Source organism: Mytilus galloprovincialis, chromosome 14 (genome assembly GCF_965363235.1).
Source record: "Mytilus galloprovincialis chromosome 14, xbMytGall1.hap1.1, whole genome shotgun sequence".
NCBI classification, from domain to species: Eukaryota; Metazoa; Mollusca; class Bivalvia; order Mytilida; family Mytilidae; genus Mytilus; species Mytilus galloprovincialis.
The window spans coordinates 22,902,370-22,925,056 of record NC_134851.1 but is presented as its reverse complement, the minus strand read 5'-3'; the positions used below and the strand labels follow the sequence as shown (position 1 = coordinate 22,925,056).

The following is a 22,687-nucleotide window of genomic DNA, read 5'->3' as shown; positions in this document are numbered from 1 at the left end:
TTTATATTTAGATCAGTTATTATATAATTCATCTGATTCTCCACCAGAAGACTGCATCCTGCTGTATTTTTTCATTGTATTACATCCCCCACCACATTACCTGATAAGAAGACTGCATAGTGCTGTATTTGTTCATAGTATTAGAGCCACCACCGCCGCCACCACCCATCATTGTTCCTGTTCCAGAGGCTAAGTCATAATCAGCTGTCGTAGATTCACCAGCATCCATAGTTGAGTGACCACCAAGAGACTGACCACCCATTGTGTTAGAACTGTACATTTTAGATGCTGAGTAGCTGCTAGCTCCAGTACCATATCCTGCACTTCCACCACCGCCAGTAAGAGTTCCTGTTCCGTAACCGCCACCACCACCGCTGCCGCCAATGGTTCGTGTAGTTGTGGTTGAGTATTCGCCGGTCGTCACGCCATAACCACCACCACCGGCACCGCCATAACCTCCTCCTCCTCCATATCCTTCACCGCCAGCCACACCATAACCGCCTCCAGCTCCGCCACCGCCACCTGCTGTTGCTGCGTTACTTGTATAATATGATGAGAATGCTGATCCTCCGCCTGCACCTCCTCCCATACCCCCGCCAGCTCCGCCACCACCCCCATTCACGACTGTTACCTATAGAGAAAAAGAAAAACAGTACGTGTACATGTATTAAGAAATGTCATCCTTTTTATCAGATAGTTTCCAAGGATAAGATAAATATCTTAATTTTCTAGTATTGTTTTTTCAGCGAAATTCTGATCTGTAAACATGTTAAATTTCCAGTTTTCATCTTGGTGTTCTTTCCTTTTTCAGAACCAACAGTTTTTTTAATTAATCAATTTCTTAAATTTTAAAAAATATAAAATCTGTCATTATGTGACGTTAGTGGTTCTCATGGTATGAGTCAAATGTTCATTTGAGGCATTATATGCATTTGATCAGTCTTGTGGACAAATTTCACTGCATAGGAATATGGTGCTACTCAGTCATTCTTTAACATAAAAAACCCCAAAACAAACGAAAAATAAAGAAAAGCTGAAAATATTTGCCATAACGTAACAAACTGCAATTTAATCCTTCCCCACTCACAGAAGCGCAAAAAATTTATAAAAGTGGCATTTTGAATAATATTTTGCCATTGGCTGTCACAATTTTTTCAAAAATAGCTTAAAAACATTACTGATGTATTATTGACTTACAAGTCAATAATTACGCTTATTTGAACCCTGTAATTTTACCTTGGTTACATAAGTGTTAAATGTGTTTAGTTATTAAAATAGGGCCAGCAAGGTTTCATACAGTAATTTTAGTTAGGCCACAAACTACAAAATAAGTTCAAAGCCCCATGTAAGATATGTTTTAAGTACAAATACCAACATTAGCCGAGTGATTATTTAGAAGAACAGAATATCAGTAAGAAGCTTTCTGTTAATTAAGGGGCCAGACTTATTTCAAAATGCTAAACTGAATAATAGAGTACATTAATATAAAATTATAATTCATCTTTCATCAACTTTGTACTTAATTAACATTTAGAGCAAAAACCAAAACCTAGTTTTAAATCTAATATTCTATGGTTTTGAACAAAATTGAGAATTGTATTGCATGTGTATATATGCCTCAAATATATTTTTAACTCCTTTGAATGCCTTTTTTATGTATCTAGTTTCTATGACTGAATATTTCAATGCTCGGGTCATAAATGTGGAAAGTTGGCAGGTCTTATCCTTCAATCAATTTAATTTCACAATCAGTTTAGACTACAGAGATACCACACGACCAAACTCCCAAAAGTGTTATTGCCACCACTGATAGGGATTGAATGGCTGAACTAAATGCACACAATGATTCTGGGTCATAATGAAATCAACAATATCCATCCCAGGCAATATAAAAGAATTACCAATCCCGTACTTGAAAAAATGTGTATGTGCCAAAATTGACTGAGAAATGCGAATTTTTATAAAAAAAATGCAAAAATGAATAATATCCTCATTTGCCAATGAAAATCTTCAAATAACCTTTAATAGGCCTTAAAATCAACAAGTTGTGTAAAAATGCTGGAACTAAATATGACCGATAACATGATCATGTTGATAGTTGCTTTACCCGTAACGACAAATGTGAAATTATGTGTAAATATTACTTCCTGTTAGTGTTACAAAGCAGCAAAATTTGTTTGTTCCATTAGTGTATGCAGTGTTCCTTGAAATTCTAGTACAAAGAGTACAGAAAACACATACCTCTGGGTATTGAAAGAAGTTGAATGACTAGTGAAAAAAAAGCCGAACATAACATGCATCAAAATTAAAAGATTTTGGATAAAAATTCATAAAACAAAAGTCCAAAATAAATGTATGAATAATGTAAATAAAAATTATGCATGCATCTTTTCATGCCAGAATTTGAAAATGATATGAAAATATTGATATTTAATAGAATTAATAAAAGGTTAAAAAACAACTGTCACATTTTATCTCATTAATTAAAACATCAATCATGATAAATAGCCTTAATGGTAAATGAAAAAAAATGTATTTTGATTTGCCGGCAGGGATTTGGTGAAATACACCACATGCCTTCTTTTCAATTACACTCATTTCAGTATTTACAATACAATCTTAAAATTGAAAGTTGTGGTTTGATCCTAAAGAACATGTATACGGTGGATTCATTTATTTTCGTCTACACTAATTTCATTGATAAAGGAAACATTGTATTTTTAATGGATAATTGATTTGTGGTTTTGCCAATGTCTGCATACTAATAAAAGAGATAATAAAATATGTACTTCATTGAACTTTTAAATTTCATGAAATTTTGGCAAGTGCAGTGGTAGAATCTTTACATATGTAATCACTCAAACAAACTTCTCAAAACAATAATATCAATAAAATGTCAAATTCACAAGCAAAATCTGCAATATTTTAGCATCCAACAGAAAACATAATAAAAATTCCAAATTATACAAAAATTAAAATGTATAAAAATGATTTAAATGATAAATAAACCACAAAAATGACTTACTTCTTCATCGAGCTAATTAAGCAGCAGGGAAAAATAAAATGATTGGTATTAATTATAACAAAATCTTATTAGCAACTATGCATACAACATACATTCAACAATTCAGAAAAAAAAAATTCATACAAATTAAAGTTCAAAGTGATACATTTTTTTCTTTTTTTAAATTTTATTTGTCTTATACTTTAACTAAATAACCTTTTTCCTCGTCACTTTTTTGTGGCAGTCTTACAGCTACTTTTAATTTATAATCAGGTGTGTATCATACACAACTGTGTACTATATACAGCTTTTTAAGGTATTAAAATGCTATCATCAAATGTAAACCATATAACAGTTAGTAATTACCTTGGCTCCTCCTGCTCCGCCACCTCCGGCTCCTCCTCCTAAAGCTTGGGCAACTGGTAGATTGGTTGCAGTAGGTGGTGAAATTGACATTGAGGGTGGTCCCCCTCCACCACCTCCTCCTCCTCCTAATGGAATCACTCCTGGTTTCAAACCCCAGAAAGCCCACATCAGACTAGCCAAAAATGCCATAGTTCCTAAAATTGCTCCCATAACAGCACCAGCTCTAGCTCCACCTGCAGCTCCACCTCCTGAAAGTGGTACGGGACCAGCACCACCTCCTGTCAGGGCACCAGTTATAGGTCCTCCACTTCCTGATGGACCCACACCTCCTGAACCACCTCCGACAGAAATAGATCCTGGATTACCAACACCAACATTACCTCCTCCTCCAGGACCACCACCTGAGGCTCCTGGTGCAACAACTCCTCCTCCTCCTAGATCTCCTGGAATTGGGTACGGTCCAGTTTTAGGAGGAAGTGGGACTCTTGGGGGAGCTGTAGGTCTCCTGTAAATAACATTTGTTTATTTAATTGACTATTTACTTTAAATTCAAAAATTTGTAAATGCATTTATTATTAAGATGGTTTAAAATTTGACACAATGTTAGATTAATTTTTGCAATTTCAGGAATTGTTGAATTTTAGAAGTCTGTTTTTGTCATCTTAAATATTACAGATTCTCACAACTCAATTATTAAAAATTGCAGTATAAACACCTTGAAATTCAACCCATGAAATGAATTTATCTTAAAATGTATTTCATACATGTATGTTGGTTAGTTGAATCATATCATCTTATGAATTGGGGTACCCACAGAAAACAATGAATAGACAGTACATACAATGACAGGACATTTCATCCTGTACCTCGCACCAAAACTTACGGTGTGCTGACAAGAACGTATCCTGGTCTTCCATTGGTGATGACATAATAAGTACCCTTCCAGTTGGCACCAGTTGCTGATTCACCAAGATCTATAAACCTGTAGTTCTTGTAAAAAGCACCTACGAAAAAAAGAAAAATATTATACTGTGGATTCATTTATTTTCGTGGGTATCAATTTTCGTGGATTGCTGAAATTTTGCATATTCGTGGCTATTTAATTTCGTGGTTTTGCCAATCTCTGTATACAAAACCTATTTAATAAGTGTATTCGTTGAACATTTGAATTCGTGGTTCACCTGTACCCACGAAAACTACGAAAATTGGTATCCAACGAATAATAATGAATCCACAGTATCACATAATTCCCACTGCAAATTTTGAAATACCGTAAACACTGTTTTTACCAAAACTTTATATTTGTGTTTTGCCTCTTTTAGTAACATTATGATGTCCCTTTATTGATACAATCCCGTCATCTCTTCCTCGATTTAAAATTAATTAAACTTTCTCTGAATTTTTACTCGCCACACCACAAGCCACATAACATTTGGCACTAACACAAGATAGTCATAGTTTGAGGAATTCATGTTGTTCTGTCTTTACATTTCTATGTAGTATTTTGTGGACTGTTGATTTAGTCTTTTATTCGCTGTCAATTTGACCACAGCTGTCCAGTTTTTGCTTTTGATTGTTCCTTTGGTATATGTTCTGCCTCTTTTTATGGCAACTTATTTTTTCCAGTTTCATATTTGTAAAGGTTAGACATTTTTTTTTTTAATTATCTTTCTTTATCCATAAATATAGTTTGTAGTTGAAAATGTTTTTAGAACAGATAGATCTTTAAATCATGCACAAGTTATGAAATAGTTTCCATAAAATAGTTCTCTTGTCTAGTATAGTTTGTCCATAAACACATCATTTATAAATTGTTTGAAATGTCAAGGATCTAAATTATGTTCACTTCACTGCTCTTATTGGTTGTATGTGCATTTAAAGGTACATAAGATCAGGCTATCAAGATTGTAACAATAGTGTGCATGCAACTTTTATCTGAGAAAACAGAACTCTTTCATACCTCCAATGATACCAGTAAATGGATTCATCACATTACCGCTAGCGTCCAATCTGCCTCCAATATAGACATACTTTACTTCATCAAATACAGAGTGGCTCACTGAAAATACAAATATACGACTCAAAATACATAGACTTACACAATCAAGATATGAATACACGGCTCAAAATACATAGACTTACTCAATCAAGACATGAATACATGACTCAAAATACATAGACTTACTCAATCAAGACATGAATACACGACTCAAAATACATAGACTTACTCAATCAAGACATGAATACACGACTCAAGATACATAGACTTACTCAATCAAGACATGAATACACGACTCAAAATACATAGACTTACTCAATCAAGACATGAATACACGACTCAAAATACATAGACTTACTCAATCAAGACATGAATACACGACTCAAGATACATAGACTTACTCACGACTCAAAATACATAGACTTACTCAATCAAGATATGAATACACGACTCAAAATACATAGACTTACTCACGACTCAAAATACATTGTAATGTACTCAGTCAATTATCTTTAAAGTAACACACTGAAATATAAACACAGTTTGGGCTAAATAGAAACACTATTTAGTATGAAAGACCTCCCCTTATCTACTCAAGGTCTGCCTTGTGGTCCATTTAAAAAAAAAATAATCATTAAAGTTCGGAGATTAATAATCATTTCTTGTACATGTACAACTAATATAATCTATTTCAAAATTAAATATGTTTATTTATAAACGAAATGTGAAAATAATTTCCTTCGATCAAAGTTCTTCCAATTCAACTTTTCGAAATTTCAAAATAAGAAAATAAATCCTCCTTTAGGAAGTATTGGTATTGATTTTGTTGTTTTGAAACCATACACCTAGCTCACCAACAATGCTCTTTTTTGGTATATTTGTTCAGTGTCATAAAAATCGAAAAATAATAGTTGCATTCATGCTATTTACATACTATTGAAGAAATGCTATTTACATACTATCGAAGAAATTTTAATCAACTCATCCCTCATTCTACATTTAATCATATTTATGAAAATATTTATGCTAGGCATGCATTGTATTTCAATAACTTAAGTTTGTCTGCATATAATGCTATAAATGTTTATAGAAAGGCAAAGTTCATCATAAAACTGATCAGCCTTGGACATTCTTGATTATGAAAATGAATGTCTGATACATATAAGATGAAAGACTTAAGAATACATCTTCCTGTAATACATAGCTTAACCTTTGTAGTCATCAGTTATCTCCCCTTATAAAACATTCAGTAAAGTTAAGTTATCTCCCCTTATAATACATTGAGTAATGTTTTTTAATACACTAATTCAATGATGATTAGCTTTGTTTTAAAGTAAATTCAAGTTTATCCAATATTTTCTATAAAATCAAATTTTCATTTTGTTTATCATTATTTTAGATACTAATTTGGCCAAATTTATTATAAATTGTGTCAGGGGAGATAATTTAATGAAATATGAAGTAATAAAGCAAATCATGACATTACAATTCAGTTGTATAGATCAAGATATGATATTGTACATAAAAAGAACTGAAAAACTTCTTATTCTTGCAATGTAAAATTGACTAAAACCAAAACAATAAAAGAAACTTGTTTGAACAGTTTTTCTTTCTTTTTCTGTAACTATTCAACTAAGTTATTGTGAACATTGGCGGATCCAGGGGGGTTTCGGGGGTTGGAACCCCCCTTTTTTTGGGCCGCTCAATGCATTTGAATGGGGACATATAGTTGAAACCCCCCCTTTTTAAAATGGCTGGATCCGCCCCTGGTGAAAATATATGGAGCATGTTGCTTTTCAACTTTTTCTTTAATAATAACTATTCGACTAAAATATTGTGAAGAAAATATATAAATAAGTAAACAAATTTCACCTTTTCTATCATTGCTTAAGATTACTTATGCTTAATTGACATATATTTGTGAGAAATTGTTGAGAAATTTTTTCAGTTCTTTTTTTGAACACGAAACAGTATCTGGCAAAATATACCACCAATACCCACTTACCAATAATCCAAGCTAGAAATTGGCAACATATAGAAATACACAACAGTCACATAGATTTAAATACAATTGAACATTTATCAATTTTGAAATTTCACCAGTGCTCATCACAAATAAAAAAAATCCCAATGACCTTCAACTTCAGTAGATTTGTATAACCTTACCTCCAGTAAAGTGAACTATCCAATGGAACAGTAACAAAGAATACTTCATAATTAAGAATGTTAATCACAGAACAAAATAGGAAGATCTTGATGGGTGGAGACTCCATTCCTTTATTTTCTAGGCAACTTCTCTATATTTCTTTTTTATCTTAACTTTAAACAAATTTTCTTTGTATTTGATTCCTCTATTTTCTATATCAGTTCCTTTATTTTTTTTGGTCTATTATTATTTTATAAACCCCATCCAGGTCATTGTATAAGAATAATTTAATTTTGTATTATTTCTTAAACACAGGGTATGTTTTAACTGCAAATTTAGTAAGGTTTCTTGATACATCTGCTGGAATCCTTTCTTTTCATTTGTTATTAAGGTTTTTAAATATTTCATATTAGAGAATTATAGGCCAATCACTTTTTCACAACAGTAAAACATTCGATCTGAAATAAGTTTTGTCATGAAATAATATTTTGAATAAGTTAAAATTCATACCTTGATGTGCAAGAGTTTTTTGCACATTATCAACAATTAAAAATCCACCGTCAGCAGTACGTGTAAACTGTACCACATGATATTTCCCATCATTCAATCTATTCTGATCAAAGGTTATTGTCTGCTCGCCATTTCCTGTATTGTACTGGGCAACCAAGTAACCATTTTCCAGTCTGAGTTCAATGTACTCGTTTGCACCGCCACTATCAATCCTCATAATAATGCCGTCTTTTTCTTCCGTCATGAACCCAAATGCAAGTTTGTCTTCTCGTGAATTTTGTGGATTAATTAGGTCAAATTTAATTACACCATATTGTTTATTTTCAAGGTATTTGTTGAAATAAACACCAACTGGGTCTGGAATTAAATGTGATTCTTTTTATAAGTATAATGTCCCTTGTGCACAATATATATATATTTAAATTCTGATAAAAAATATCTGAAGGTTAAGCCATAATATTCGAAAGTAAAATATAAAATAAAAAAATGGTCTTGTATTAAAAAACATTTGTCAAGTCTATTGTTATTTTAGAGATAGAAATTTTCATGTTGATGTTATCTGGTCTTGACCCAAATTATTTTTATGTTTTAATAACCTATCCAAAGTTCTTAAAACTTGCTCCAAATAAAAAAAGTGTCAGTATGTTCTATTAAAAGTTTGTTAAACAAAAGTGGGTGTGTCATGTACTATTTTTGTTTCTGATTGGTTGGTTACTTACAATCCTGACATGTAGGTCCATAATATCCTGTCAGATCACACATACAACGTGAGGAAGCAATACCAGGAATACATATTCCACCATTAGAACAGTAATCAGCAGCACAGGCTTTTATATCTGAAATTCATTAAATAGAACTGTATTATTGATTAGGTACTGTCAATCAAGAAATTATATAGGGAAATTTTAATAATTGAGAAAAATGTACCAGAAGTTTTGTGTTTTCAACTCAGATTTTAAATTCCTAAGGAGTATAATATAAGTTGTCAGTAATTTATCTATGAGGTTTGTTTGCAAAATATGGATTTAAAAGAAATTCAATGCACTTAATTTTTTCCTTTACCTTAACAGAGACATCAATCACAGAAAATACACTAAACAACTCAAATGATGAGCAAGGGTAAAATTAGGGGGATCTTTTTTATCTCCCTTAAGGGCTGGTTCAAATGTAAGATTTCAAACTTTTAAAGAAAAAAAAGGGGAGTCCCCTTACTAGAACTGGTGTGTTGGTAGGTATGAATTTGCTCATCATCTTCAACATTAATATACATACCTGTACATGCAGACATAACTGCTGCTTTATCACTTGCAAAATTAAACAAGTTCGGTGAAAATCCATTTAGATCTACTGAGGACAGACATCCCATAAATCCATGACGAGAAACAATACTAGACGTTATAGCGCTATCCTTAAAGTAGGTCGTTGGTAATCCACCGATATACATGTTACCAGTTAGCTGAAGATTCTGGTTCCCTGGAATTTGTATGTCCCGAGTCGTCCCGTCCACGGTCACTCTGTAGTATTGCTGTCCGCCTTGGACGAATTGTCTTACTTCAAACATGTGCCACTGGTTGTTGTTAACTTTTTCCGGAGTTCGGATGACAACTGACTGTTTGGACAAACCGTTATTAAAGTGGAAGTTTAAAAATCCATCGACTAATTCAACAGCAACAAATCGACCTTGGGGTCCCTGGCTGTATAAGATGACACCGGAATCGTCTTTTGTTTTGAAATTAAACATCATTCTAAAGCTAAGACCCATATGCATTTGGTCAAGCACAGAATGGACTTCTCGGGTGGCGAATGTGATTGGACGATATATAAATTTATTCAATTGTCCTTCGTTTGAGATCCATACAATTTTGAAAGCGGAATCTGGTAACCTGCCCCTAAGTTCACTGAACAAGTCTAACCTATCCCAGTAAACATTCTGCATCAGACCCAGATAATTTGGATGGTTTTCTACAGAAACTCCGGAGTCGCCAACTCCACCAAAGTAAATCTTGTCGTATCGTAGATAGAAATTTTCACCCTGGATGGTTTCTACAAAAAAATATAATGTCTAGTTGATTATGAGGATACATATATTTCTGTCAATTTTTATACTTTATAAGTAAAAGTACGGAATCTTTTTTTAAATATACGGATCAACATGATCAATACATTGGTGAAAGTATGGAATGTGCCAAAATCAGGGAAAAATTTAGAATTGCTGATAGGAATATATCGAGTGGCAAAAATGGCAAATTCTGGAAAAGCAGCGAATTCATGAAATTTCAATGGATTTTAATACAAATGAAAGGCATCACTAACCTTTTCCATTTAAAACGAAAAGTTCAAAACCCAATTCTTGAAATAAGCAAACAAATTAAACAATAATTTCATAGTCATACTAAAATCCGATTTCCTATTTTTATATTCTATAGCACTCTTTTTTTTCATTTTAAGAAGGGGGAGAAAAATCTTGAATTGCAAAATCTGGAAAAGCGGCAAATTCATGAAAATTCGATGCATTTCACTATAATTGAAAGGCATCACTAAGTTAAAGTTTCATCTTAAGAAGGCGGTGGAGGTGCTTGGCTGATTTCATTCAAATGCAGCAAGAAAATCCGGAGGTGGTCCTCAGCTGGCCCCTAAATAAAATTGTGTACTAGTTCAGTGAAAATGGACGTCACACTAAACTATAAAACATATAAATGCACTAAAACTAAAAATCATACAAAGATAACAAAGTCCTGACTTGGGACAGGCCAAAAAATGTGCAGGTATAAACATGTTTTGTGAGATCTCAACACTCCCCCTATACCTCCAGTATATCAACTTAATTCTATGTGACATTCTATTGATCAATAAGCTGCCAGTCAACATTGTTTATACTCACTCATGACTGGTTGTTCTGAATCCACAAATAATTCAAGATAGCTGCCTCGTCGTTTGATAAACAAATTATGCCATCTATTGTCATCCAAGTTAGATCCAACATAAAATACCTGAAATTATACCAGAAAGTATAAAAGGTGGCATATTGAGAAAAAAAAAACCAAATAATGATTGTTAAATATATTACACACCATTTTTGCTGTATTCTATTACACACCATTTTTGCTGTATTCAATTCAATACCTTGGAAGCCATTTTCTTTAATGTGCCAATCTTGTAAATTTTGTTCACAACTGTCAACTGTCAATTTTACATTTCAAAATTAATACTAGAAAGTTTATCTCTTTAGTAGAAAATTACCATAATACTTGAATATTCATGAGATAAAATCATTAAGAGACATTATCTTTCTGGTGATGGATAGATACATAGATATAGGAAGATGTGGTATGAGTGCCAATGGAAACAACTCTCCATCCAAGTCACAATTAGTAATAGTAAACCATTATAGGTCAAAGTACGGTCTTCCATATGGCCCGTGGTTCACACCTAACAGCAAGCTGTAATTTAGGGCTCCAAATTCTTGTTTTGATTTCAAATCAATACAAAAAACTCATCCCTTTATTGGCAAATTACGGTAATATTCATGAGATCAAATTCTTTAGAGATAGTTATCTCCCCTGGCCATGGGTAAACTGGGTAATTATATATATATATACATCAATACTAGAAATTTATCTCATTAGTGACAAACAACTGTAATACATGAATATTCATGAGATGAATGTTAAGAATTATCTCCCCTGGTCATGGTTATAAACTTTCAGAGATTGGTATACTCACACTAATGTAATACATGTAATAAAGAGGTTCTGCCCTCTTAATAATCCTCTGATTGCATTAATAAGAAATATAAAATATTTTATAATACAGATTATATGATATGAAGCTATAAATGTCATTATTAAAGGGGCATTAGCTACAAAATATAAAAAAAATATGAAAAAAGTCAGTGAATATGAATTTGACAGCAAATGCCTTTAAAGTACAATTTCTTAATAATTTAACATATATATCTAAGAATATTATGATTCTAAGACTGAAAAAACCTCAACCAAATATGTAAAAAAATCTCTTATAAAATATTTTTTTAAATTGATCAAATTAAATAAAAGCACTACTCTCCAAAAGAGTTATCTAGTATTTAAAAAAAAGATATGTGAAAAAGGATTCAAAAAGATAGTAAATAAAGCTATAATGTTGCATGTATACGATAAAATCTGAAATACAAAAGGCATAAACTTTTTCAGTCTATATTTAGAAATTTATATAATTGATGGATTAAACATTTCACCATCATGCACATATATAATATAATAGGGATTTTTCATTTTTTTTTCTTTTTTAAATTTACATGCGATAATCATCAGAAACCATGTTCCCCTTGGAACAAAAAGTGTTTGTTCAACATTCGCCAGATTTGAAATGTAAATATTTTTTACCTAGATTAACTTTTTCTTACCTTAATTGGCAGCTGTACAACAAAGAAAAAATAAAAGCTGCAGGTGAAAAATGGGCCAAGTTTTATAGATACTAAATATCTTTTCCTTTTGTATGGTTTTACATTTTAAATCATATCTGAACCCTTGATTTAAGTTTTGCAGATTTTCTTCATTGACATATCTTTCAGAAGCACTATATATGACATTCTTTTTCAATTTAATTTTTGTTTTTGATGTCTCAGAAAAAAAACATGTATCTATATGTATATTAGTATTGGAAAATACTTTTGGTTAAACTAATCAACGCTTTTATCTTCTAAATTATAAACTACTGATATTTGTATATATTTGTACATCTATTTAAGAAAATATTTTCTTAGTTTAGGGCATAAGATACAGTTACAGATGTTGCTAATGTACAATGTTATATTCGCAAAGTAAAACACTGTATGACATATCGGGAAAAGACACATTTTTAACTGTTTCTTTATGATTTAAACAGATTTAACTTGAAAATGAGTACATGGACCCCTCTTTTTTAAAATGAGTACATGGACCCCTCTTTTTTAAAATGAGTACATGGACCCCTCTTTTTTAAAATGAGTACATGGACCCCTCTTTTTTAAATGAGTACATGGACCCCTCTTTTTTAAATGAGTACATGGACCCCTCTTTTTTAAAATGAGTACATGGACCCCTCTTTTTTAAATGAGTACATGGACCCCTCTTTTTTAAATGAGTACATGGACCCCTCTTTTTAAAATGACATTATATTTGATTAGGTATTACATATTTGAATTGCTGAGGTGAAAAAAAGATTTTATGCAAATTTTCAAATAACATTCATCATGGGAGAAGAAACTGTATCTTATGCCCTTTAACTAATAAAAACTTTACCTTCCAAATTATAAACTACTGATATCTGGGGCATATTGCATTTGCGCCAATTTTTAAAAAATTCGATCTTTCATTTGCGCCACAAGGTTATATTTCATTTGCGCCACAAAATAAAAACTTCATTTGCGCCATTTTACAGGTAATGTATAAAGGAAAAGTTCTCATTCGAATTGTTTTACATTTGTCATTTCGGGGCCTTTAGTATCTGACTATGCGGTATTGGTTGAAGGCCATACAATGACCTATATTTGTTAATTTCTATGCCATTTTGTCTCTTGTGGAGAGTTGTTTCAATTTTTTTGGCAATCATACCACATATTTTTAAATTGATTTTAATGTTGTTTTTTTTAATTTTTATAGCAAACACATACAAATCTTCAATTGTCCTCTTTGTGTATCCCTTGTAATGCATCGAAACATATTTTAAACAAAGGGTTTTTTCATGAAATGACTTTATAAATGCTTCCTTGACTATATACCTGTATTTACCTGTAAAAAGGCGCAAATGAAAGGTTTTATTTTTGGCGCAAATGAAATATCACTTGTGGCGCAAATGAAATGCCAATTGGCGCAAAAGCAAAGCACCGGATATCTGTATATATCTGTACATTTATATTAGAAACTATTTGCTAAGTTAATCTAACTAAAGCTACAATACTTATTATAAAAAATACATTTTATCAGAATCCTTACCTGAGGAGATTGACCTTCAACTTTGAAGGTGACCTTGACCCTTCCATTATCAAGTTCAGCACGAAGATAATCATCACTAATGCTGGATATTGTTTGGAAGAGGAAAGCATTTCGTAAGAAAGATTTGAATCGGAGAGATATATCATTAGTATGAGATTCCTGTCTAGTGCTGTAAAAGTATGTAAGGTAGTCGTTTCCTTGGAAACCACCAATCATTGCAACTAAAAAGAAAAATCACAGATGCATTACCTTGAAAACATTACATTTAGCTAATAAAATGAAAAACTGCTTTGATATCTAAATGTGATACTGTATTTGTCTTTCGACAAATGTTTCTTTTTTCTGCTTAAATATATTCCATTAATTTGTGTCTATTTTTGGAGTATTTAAAAATATCAATAAATTAAAAATAAATTTCTTTTGGTATGATACTGTAAATAACTAATGGCCTTTGAGACTCTGATGATGTCATGTGACAACTTGCACTTACACTTTCATGTGACATAATCATGTGACATCTTACAATCATTATATTTTGTACCAGCCAATCCAATACCTGCACACTAATGTCATGTGACAACTAGTTTCACTTGAGCATTTTCATGTGATATCTTGTACCAGACTACCATGTGCCTGCACAATCACAGTTATAATGTCATGTGACAACTTACACTTGAGAATTATCATGTGACATATTGTACCAGCCTATCCTGTGCCAGCACAATCACTTACATTCATTACATCTTGTACCAGCCTATCCTGTGCCAGCACAATCACTTACATTCATTACATCTTGTACCAGCCCATCCTGAGTGCCTGCACAATGACAGGTATATTGTCTGTGACAACTTACACTTGAGCAATATCATGTGACTTAATCATGTGACAACTTACATTCATTACATCTTGTACCGGCCCATCCAGTGCCTGCACAATTGCAGTAATATTGTCATGTGACAACTTACACTTGAGCAATATCATGTGACTTAATCATGTGACAACTTACATTCATTACATCTTGTACCAGCCCATCCAGTGCCTGCACAATCGCAGTAATATTGTCTAACTCCATCATAGCATATTCCATTATTACATGGGTTGGTAGACGTACACTGTTTGTTCATATCCATACAGCCAAGACTTATGAAATTATCACTTGGTATATTCCTCACAGGTCCATTCATATTGGTGTCTGAAAAAGTAAAACAGAAATTTATCAAGGGGATTATATCTAATAGGTCCATTCATATTTGTGTCTGAAAAAGTAAAACAGAAATTCATAAAGGTGAGGTGCTTTAAATTCGGAAGTTCATGTGATGTTTTAATTACTGTGGATTCATTTATTTTTCATGGGTACCAATTTTCGTGGTTTGAGGAAAAATTGCATCTTGGTGGATATCTAATTTATTTTATATGAATTAAACAGGATTTTTCTCAATATCGTAAAAATTAAAATCGCATTTAAGTCTAAAATGACAATATCGCCATAATAAATGCAAGCATTATTTTCTGAATTTACAGTAGTGAGTTCTAAAACAATACTTACTCGTGTTTATGAGCTTTAAATCACTGAAACAGCCAAGGAATTTACTGTTAGATGAACCCCAGATATACCACGACTTGAAATCTTTTGGAAAACCACCTATATATATACCATCATTGAAATATGCTTGTGTTCTCTCTTCTGTAGTCAGGTCCAAAGTTTTCTGAATTCCGTTGAGTGAAATAAATAATCTTGAGTCCTGAATTTCAAGTTTAATGTTCTGCCATGTTCCGTCATTGACAATAACATCGGAAACCAAAATTCGTCGAGTTCTTGCGCCAAGGTCAGAAATGAAGTATAATTTACCATCGTATATCTCAAAAGCTAAAAATAACTGATTAGAAGAACCTTTACGACGAGTAAAAAATAAGACACCTTTTGACTCTAGTGTTCTAAATCTGAATGTAATTGTTCCGCCTGATCTTACATCCACATATGCGTTCTCATTGATATGTAAAATGAAAGATTTAAGGAAGGATATGGTATTGAGAAGAGTGATAGTTGTTGGCCTTAATGGTTCAACCGGTCTGGTCGGTCTTGGTCTTGGCGTAGTTCTTGGTCTTGGTCTTGGTGTATACGGTCTTGGCGTAGTTCTTGGTCTCGGTCTTGGTGTAATTGCTTGTCCGGGTACTATGATATCAATACCATTATGACCATTCCCACCATTCCCACTATGCATTTGGGTTATATACTGCATCAAGCTGACACGGAGAAGTAAATTTGGTAAATTCTTCACATATAATATCTGAAAAAGTATTAATTAGATGTCATGTAGTATATCAATTACCTTTATATTATCTTATAAGGTAGGAAAAATCTAAGGGTTATATGATAATATTCATAATTTCACAATTTTTTTTTTTTTTACAAAATTTAGTTTATCATCAATGTTGTTTCTGCTGCATTCATGGTCTTAAAAGGAAAGAATCTCTAAAAAGCACTTGTCAGTTTGTTTCTAAATAAACTTATGTGGTCACTTGCTGTGGATGATCTAGAACATTTTTTAGGGGGGGGGGGTGGGGCACTGACTGACATAAGGGGCGCTTCAGTCTTGCTTCAGTGATTCCTTGTATAATCAAACAAATTTTTTTCCTCCTGATTCTGCCCATGCTCTTTAAGAAATACATGTTACAACTTTCCAAAGACTTACCTTTGTTATTCCACCACTATAGCCCTGGGTAACAACAGAATCAGTATAATCTATTGGTGTACCACCGAGGTAAACATCTCCTCGTCCAATCAGCTGAATCTCTCTTACAGTAGTTATAGTTCCAATATATTCTTCGTCAATATAGAATTTCAGCTGAAAAATAGATATAACATTATAAATTTTGTGCATTTGAAATAAAAACAAAAGAAAAGAGAAAAAACAATTAACTATAGATGATAGATCTATTAAATGCTGATATAATTTAGTATTTTTGCCTATTATCTCGAAATTGAAACAGAATTGAACATGTACATGAATGAAATAAAGGATGAACAAAATCTGATCAATTGAATGATAGTGAGCTGCATTTCCATTGGCAAATATTTCATGCCACATGAAGAGAACCAGTTAGCCTTAGAATTTTGAGATAACATATATATGAAATATTAAGAACAACTTCTGATACTGAGTGTTATCATGAAAAAATAACAATGTCCAATGTCATGTGTTACAGTGTTATAGTCAAATTTTCCCCCTTTTCCCAGTTAGAACTGAAAATAGTTGTAGTTTAGACACATGCTAACTTTCCCTCTGACAAGCTACAATGGAATACATGTACAAAAATAATAAAATATTTTTTAACAAATGGCAACCCCCCCCCCTTTTTTTTAAACTAGGTATATTAATATCAATATAATGCAAAATTAAATGGCATGTAAATGGTTCAAACAGTTACCTCTCGTCCAACCCTGTCCACTCTAAAGGTATGCCAATCCCAGTCATTTAATTCTTTGATTTTTCTGGACGTCAGCTTTATTTCCTGGATACGGCCATTTCCTTCATCAATATGGAACAACAGGTACCCATCCTATGGATAAAAGTACATGTGACCTTTAGACATCATTGTTTATTCTAAGTTATAACAACATATTACAATGTATCTTCCATAACCACTGAGAAGTTGAAACTATAAGAAATATTTAAATACATTGGATACGGATATAAAAAATACATCGAATTGTTATCTTGTACAAATTAAGGGTTATACAAAAGGGTGGTATTAGTAATTATGAATCCCTTCTCCACTTCTCTCAACCTCCTATATCTCTCCCGATTTCAAATCATATGGACTGTCCAAATTCCTTTCCTTAATTCTTACCTCATCCCTCCCCAACCCCTACTAAACCAAAATGCCAGCTCCTTTCCCAAAATCACTTATCATACAAAATTAAGCACAAAATGTTTTTTTTTCACCTTTAACTAAACACCAATTTTTTTTTATAATGTTCAGCTGGAGATAAAAAATGTAATGTTAAAGTAACAAATAGCAAAAACATATAACAATTATTAATAAACAATACAAATACAAAAGCATTAACTTTTGTTAAGTGAATTTTACTGTCAGTAAAAAATCAAATATTATAATACCAAAGGCTAATTAATATACATAGTTATATACATTGTCCTACAATAACTAAGATTCGTAATATATTAAATACATGCTTTTATAGCAATAACTTTTATCTAATTCTAATAAAAGATATATTTTATTATTATATTTCGTATTATATTTTGTAACTTAATATATTCAAAACTTTTCTAGAATCGTAATTTTCTTTTCAAGCTGAATATGTTTTCTCTCAATGTTATAAGCAGCTTTGAAATATGATGACAACATATCAATTGGCCGTTTAAGAATCTAATGCATGCTGGGTAATTTTTCAAAAGTGTACACCAAAACGTTCCGATTGGTTAAAAATGTCATAAACAATGGAATTTTAACCAATGACGTGACGTTATTTTCATTTCGGGGTATGAACAATGAAATTACCCATGATGCTTTAGATTCTGAAACGGCCAATTACATGAATATGAACGAGTAGAAGTTGCACTTTTCAAATGTATCTATTGTGGACAGGGAAAGACTATTACAATTTACATGGATTTAAAACAAAAATAAACTGATTGAAAATATTTAATGTCAAGATTATCATCCCTGCTTACATTCAAGTCATTTACTGGATACAAATACCTGCACCATAATTTGGCTTCCAAAATCAGAAGAATATATTATTAGTTACACAGTGTTCAATTGTCCTAATACGAAAATTTATCGGGTCAACAAAATTTAAATAGAGTGAGGCGAAGCCAAACCCCGATATGAATTTTATTGACCCGATAAATTCTGTATTAGGACAAATGAACACTGTGTAACGAATTTATCCTGATTTTATTATATTACATATTATCACATATTTGTTATGAATACCTTAGGTTTTGCATATGCAATAACCTCAAAATTGCCCGGGGCAAAAAAGAGATATTGATATTGTGCCCTGTTCCTAATGACGTGACGTCATTGCCTCCTTAACGACACGTTTGTGGTAAATTGCTTAAGATTTTACCTTTTATGTATCATTAAATTGTTATAATTGACCTTTTTTTCTCTTTTCTGCAGCACTTAAACATGTGATAAAAAGATTATAACATGTCTTTTCCATATTGGCCCGGGTATCATCCCTCGACCCATATCGGCCCTCGGCTAAAGCCTCGAGGCCGATATGGGAGTCTCGGGATGATACCAGGGCCAATATGGAAAAGGGCATGTTATAATCTATACTTATTATATTCAAATTCAATATATGGAAAAAATCAACCAAATATATTTTAGATATTGAATCTAAAACTGTGAAAAATTATAGAATTATAAAGCAACTCAAATTTTATTTTTTTATTAGGTCAGTGGTATAAGGGAGATAATTCCAATTGACGTAATAAAAAATTTTATTGTATAGCAATATAATATTTCCAACAGAAAGTAACCAAAAGTTAGCGTGCAATAAATTCTAATATTGCACTAGTGCAATAAATCTTCAAAATTTATGACATCATCAATGACAAAATCTTAGTTTAAACCAATTTTTACTTTCAAATATTATATTGCTATACAATAAAAGGGTTATTGCATGAATATTGGGGAATATTGTCCCTTGTAGAACATATATTGCACTCGCAAGCTCGTGCAATATAAAATTCTACTCGGGACAATATTCCCCAATATTCATGCAATAACCCTATAGTACTGAAATTTATTAGGACAATATCAGCCAATCAAATTGCGAGAAATTACTCTAAATCAGGATAATTATATTCACTCAGATGTGGGTTCCGACTTTATTCTGTCAAAAAATACCTAAACCTTTGGACAAGGGGAAATAACTCTTATTTAAACATTTTTTTCCAGGCCAACAAAACATAAAATGAACATATAAAATGAATATTTTCTTTGGTTAGTTTGTGTGATACAACTGATGCATTCACTACCAGTAATTAAACAGATAATATATCAAATCAAAAAGAATATCAAAACAAAATTGTAGAGAGAGGAAAGAAAAAAGAGAGGTTGATATTGGATTTTTTAAAAGCACACAACAAAAGCAGGACATGTATTCAAACAATGCAAGCTAATGCAATGAAAGACACTGTGATTTAACATGGAACAATTAATAAATAAAACAAAACAAAACAATACAAATGAATTTGGTATGATAACTAAAAATGTAAAAACCTTGTAACAAAAATAGGCAACAAAAATGTATATTTTTAGGCAGAATAAAATAGACAATGGGATGTGCGAAAAATATCAAATAAAAAAAGCAATGGGTTGCATAATTAATCTAGTTAATTAAAAACAAAAACTTTACAAGAAATAAAACCAAGAAAAATCTTTGTGTGTTCAAATTCAACCTATTCATATAATATTTGACAACATCAAATATTTTTTTCTGGCCCTGAAATGTTGCCTGTTAAACTTGAACACTGATCATATTTAAATTAATTCATAAAAAATGAGATATGTTCCCTCAATGCAGCAGCAGCATGTCATTGAGGATGCTAAGCCGTAAATCCTTCTCTCATTGTTTTATCACTCTACTGGTTCCCACCTTGAACAAGAGTTTTCTCTCTGACTGGGTGAAACCAGATGCTATTAAGACTTTGGATTACATTCCAGTACCATGATGACACTTAAAATCTATGATATGATTCAAGCAGTGGAACATGTATGAAATCAATGATGAATGATAACATATCATGTGACAAGGTCATGTGATAAGATCATGTGATAAAAGGAATCATTCATCAAAAGCATCTACATGTACTGTTTCTAACTGCAATCAGAAGAATACAAATTCATGAAAATCTTTCTAGAAAACATGCTCATTTTGGCATTCATTCATAGATTTGTTTAAAATTTGATAATTCAGTTAAAATCTGGACTAATTACTGGTTATTCACAATCTATGACCGCAAAATACTCTACACTGACAGTGGATATATTTATTTTCATCTAGACCAATTATAGTTGATTTAGAAAAAAATGCTGTTTGTCATTAATTTTAGACAGTTTTTGTATATACATTGTAGTTATCTCCCTTGAGTTTCAGATTTTTCCAGAAAGATTTTCATTCTATGTTTTAATCTTAACATTCTGAAAAAAAGATAAGTATATGAGTATGAATATTCATAACACTACAAATATCAGTCAAAAAAGGTGTTTCTTTTCTCAAATGTTCTAATTATTAAATCACAAACAGCCAAACCTAAATAGAAGCAGGCTTCAATACTTAACCATATTTAGATTGTGTTTCATTTTTTTAGTTAAAATTTTATTAAAAAATCTAGTGGATTCCCAAGCTTACTACGATTTTTGTCCAACTGTGTTTGAAGACCTCTTCTCGTCAATTTTCTCTCTATTTCTGTAAATTCTATCCCTATTTCATGAGAAAAGAAACAGATTTTGACAAACACATGCAATACATGTTTGGACTTACACATTCCTTCCCATGATCTATATTCTGTAGATATTAATAAGTCATATTTTACCCATGTCTATTGATACACATAAATTAACCTATATACACCCAGTCTGAATTGTGATAAATCAATATTAACTTAAATTTATTGAAAGAACAAAAATATGGTTTATATGAACACATATTTTCTTTTTTAACTGACTTATTTTTTATTATGAAAAAAAAGTAAATTCCATAAAATATTTTAGAGTTATCTCTCTTAGGTTATCAAATTATCAGACAGTTTAATATTCCATTGCAGACAAACAAATTCTTTTTCAGATTTACAAATAAAAAAATTTCAAACAAACTTTTGGACCATAAAGAAAATAAAAATAAATCATTTATATGGCTTAAAGGCTCTGACTATAACAAGAACATATTCATATGTAATAGTGGCCTTAAATGTATATATAATACATGTATATTCATTATGTGCAGATCAGCTATAATAAAAATATACATATAAGTTTGAACTATTACAACATGCCTCCTCATCCAGCTTGTCACTTTGCCTCACTGAAAATAAATAATTTTCTACTTTTATATTCATCATGCCCATTGACCTTCACCTTCAGTTTGTCCTTGACTTTTGTACTTACACATTCTTTTTTGTCAATTATATTCTATTTGATAAATCAAAAACTTGATTAGTAACAATATATATACTATGAGTACTCAGGAAAAATCAAATCAGTGTCAAAAATAATTTAAAAAAAATGAAAAAATAACCAAAACCAAAACTGGTTTGAAATTTTGTATAAATGCATCCATTTATTGTTGAAGATTGCATGTTGCCCTCTAGATTTCTCTTGGTATTTGTTTTAAGGGTGTTGTCTTTTTGACTTAGCTGTTCTTTGTATTCATTTTTGTCGAGCCTTCGACTTTAGTCGAAAAAGCGATACTAAGCGATCCTACATTCCGTCGTCTGCGGCGTCCACAAATATTCACTCTGTGGTTAAAGTTTTTGAAATTTTAATAACTTTCTTAAACTATACTGAATTTCTACCAAACTTGAACAGAAGCTTGTTTATGATCATAAGAAAGTATCCAGAAGTAAATTTTGTAAAAATAAAATTCCATTTTTTCCGTATTTTACTTATAAATGGACTTAGTTTTTCTGCGAGGAAACATTACATTCACT

The 22,687-nt window shown here is 31.7% G+C and overlaps 1 protein-coding gene across 8 annotated transcripts in view; it reads right to left on the bottom strand.

Annotated features, from left to right (window-relative positions):
* The window catches only part of LOC143059690 (uncharacterized), an 89,393-nt gene that overhangs the window by 7,862 nt on the left and 58,844 nt on the right, over positions 1-22,687 (bottom strand). For 2 of the 8 annotated variants that reach the window (XM_076233230.1, XM_076233237.1), the window contains exons 12-28: positions 22,146-22,169; positions 17,427-17,558; positions 16,691-16,843; positions 15,544-16,285; positions 15,004-15,189; positions 13,998-14,218; positions 12,428-12,439; positions 10,907-11,015; positions 9,298-10,068; positions 8,745-8,861; positions 8,026-8,382; positions 7,536-7,550; positions 5,331-5,429; positions 4,254-4,374; positions 3,371-3,875; positions 3,026-3,037; positions 101-631 (exon numbers count right to left, since the gene is read on the bottom strand). In XM_076233230.1, coding sequence (XP_076089345.1) covers positions 101-631; positions 3,026-3,037; positions 3,371-3,875; positions 4,254-4,374; positions 5,331-5,429; positions 7,536-7,550; positions 8,026-8,382; positions 8,745-8,861; positions 9,298-10,068; positions 10,907-11,015; positions 12,428-12,439; positions 13,998-14,218; positions 15,004-15,189; positions 15,544-16,285; positions 16,691-16,843; positions 17,427-17,558; positions 22,146-22,169 — 4,107 coding nt within the window. Of the gene's footprint in view, positions 1-100; positions 632-3,025; positions 3,038-3,370; positions 3,876-4,253; positions 4,375-5,330; positions 5,430-7,535; positions 7,551-8,025; positions 8,383-8,744; positions 8,862-9,297; positions 10,069-10,906; positions 11,016-12,427; positions 12,440-13,997; positions 14,219-15,003; positions 15,190-15,543; positions 16,286-16,690; positions 16,844-17,426; positions 17,559-21,522; positions 21,547-22,145; positions 22,170-22,687 lie in introns of all 8 variants that reach the window. The other 6 variants (XM_076233231.1, XM_076233234.1, XM_076233235.1 and 3 more) reach the window with 6 other exon arrangements.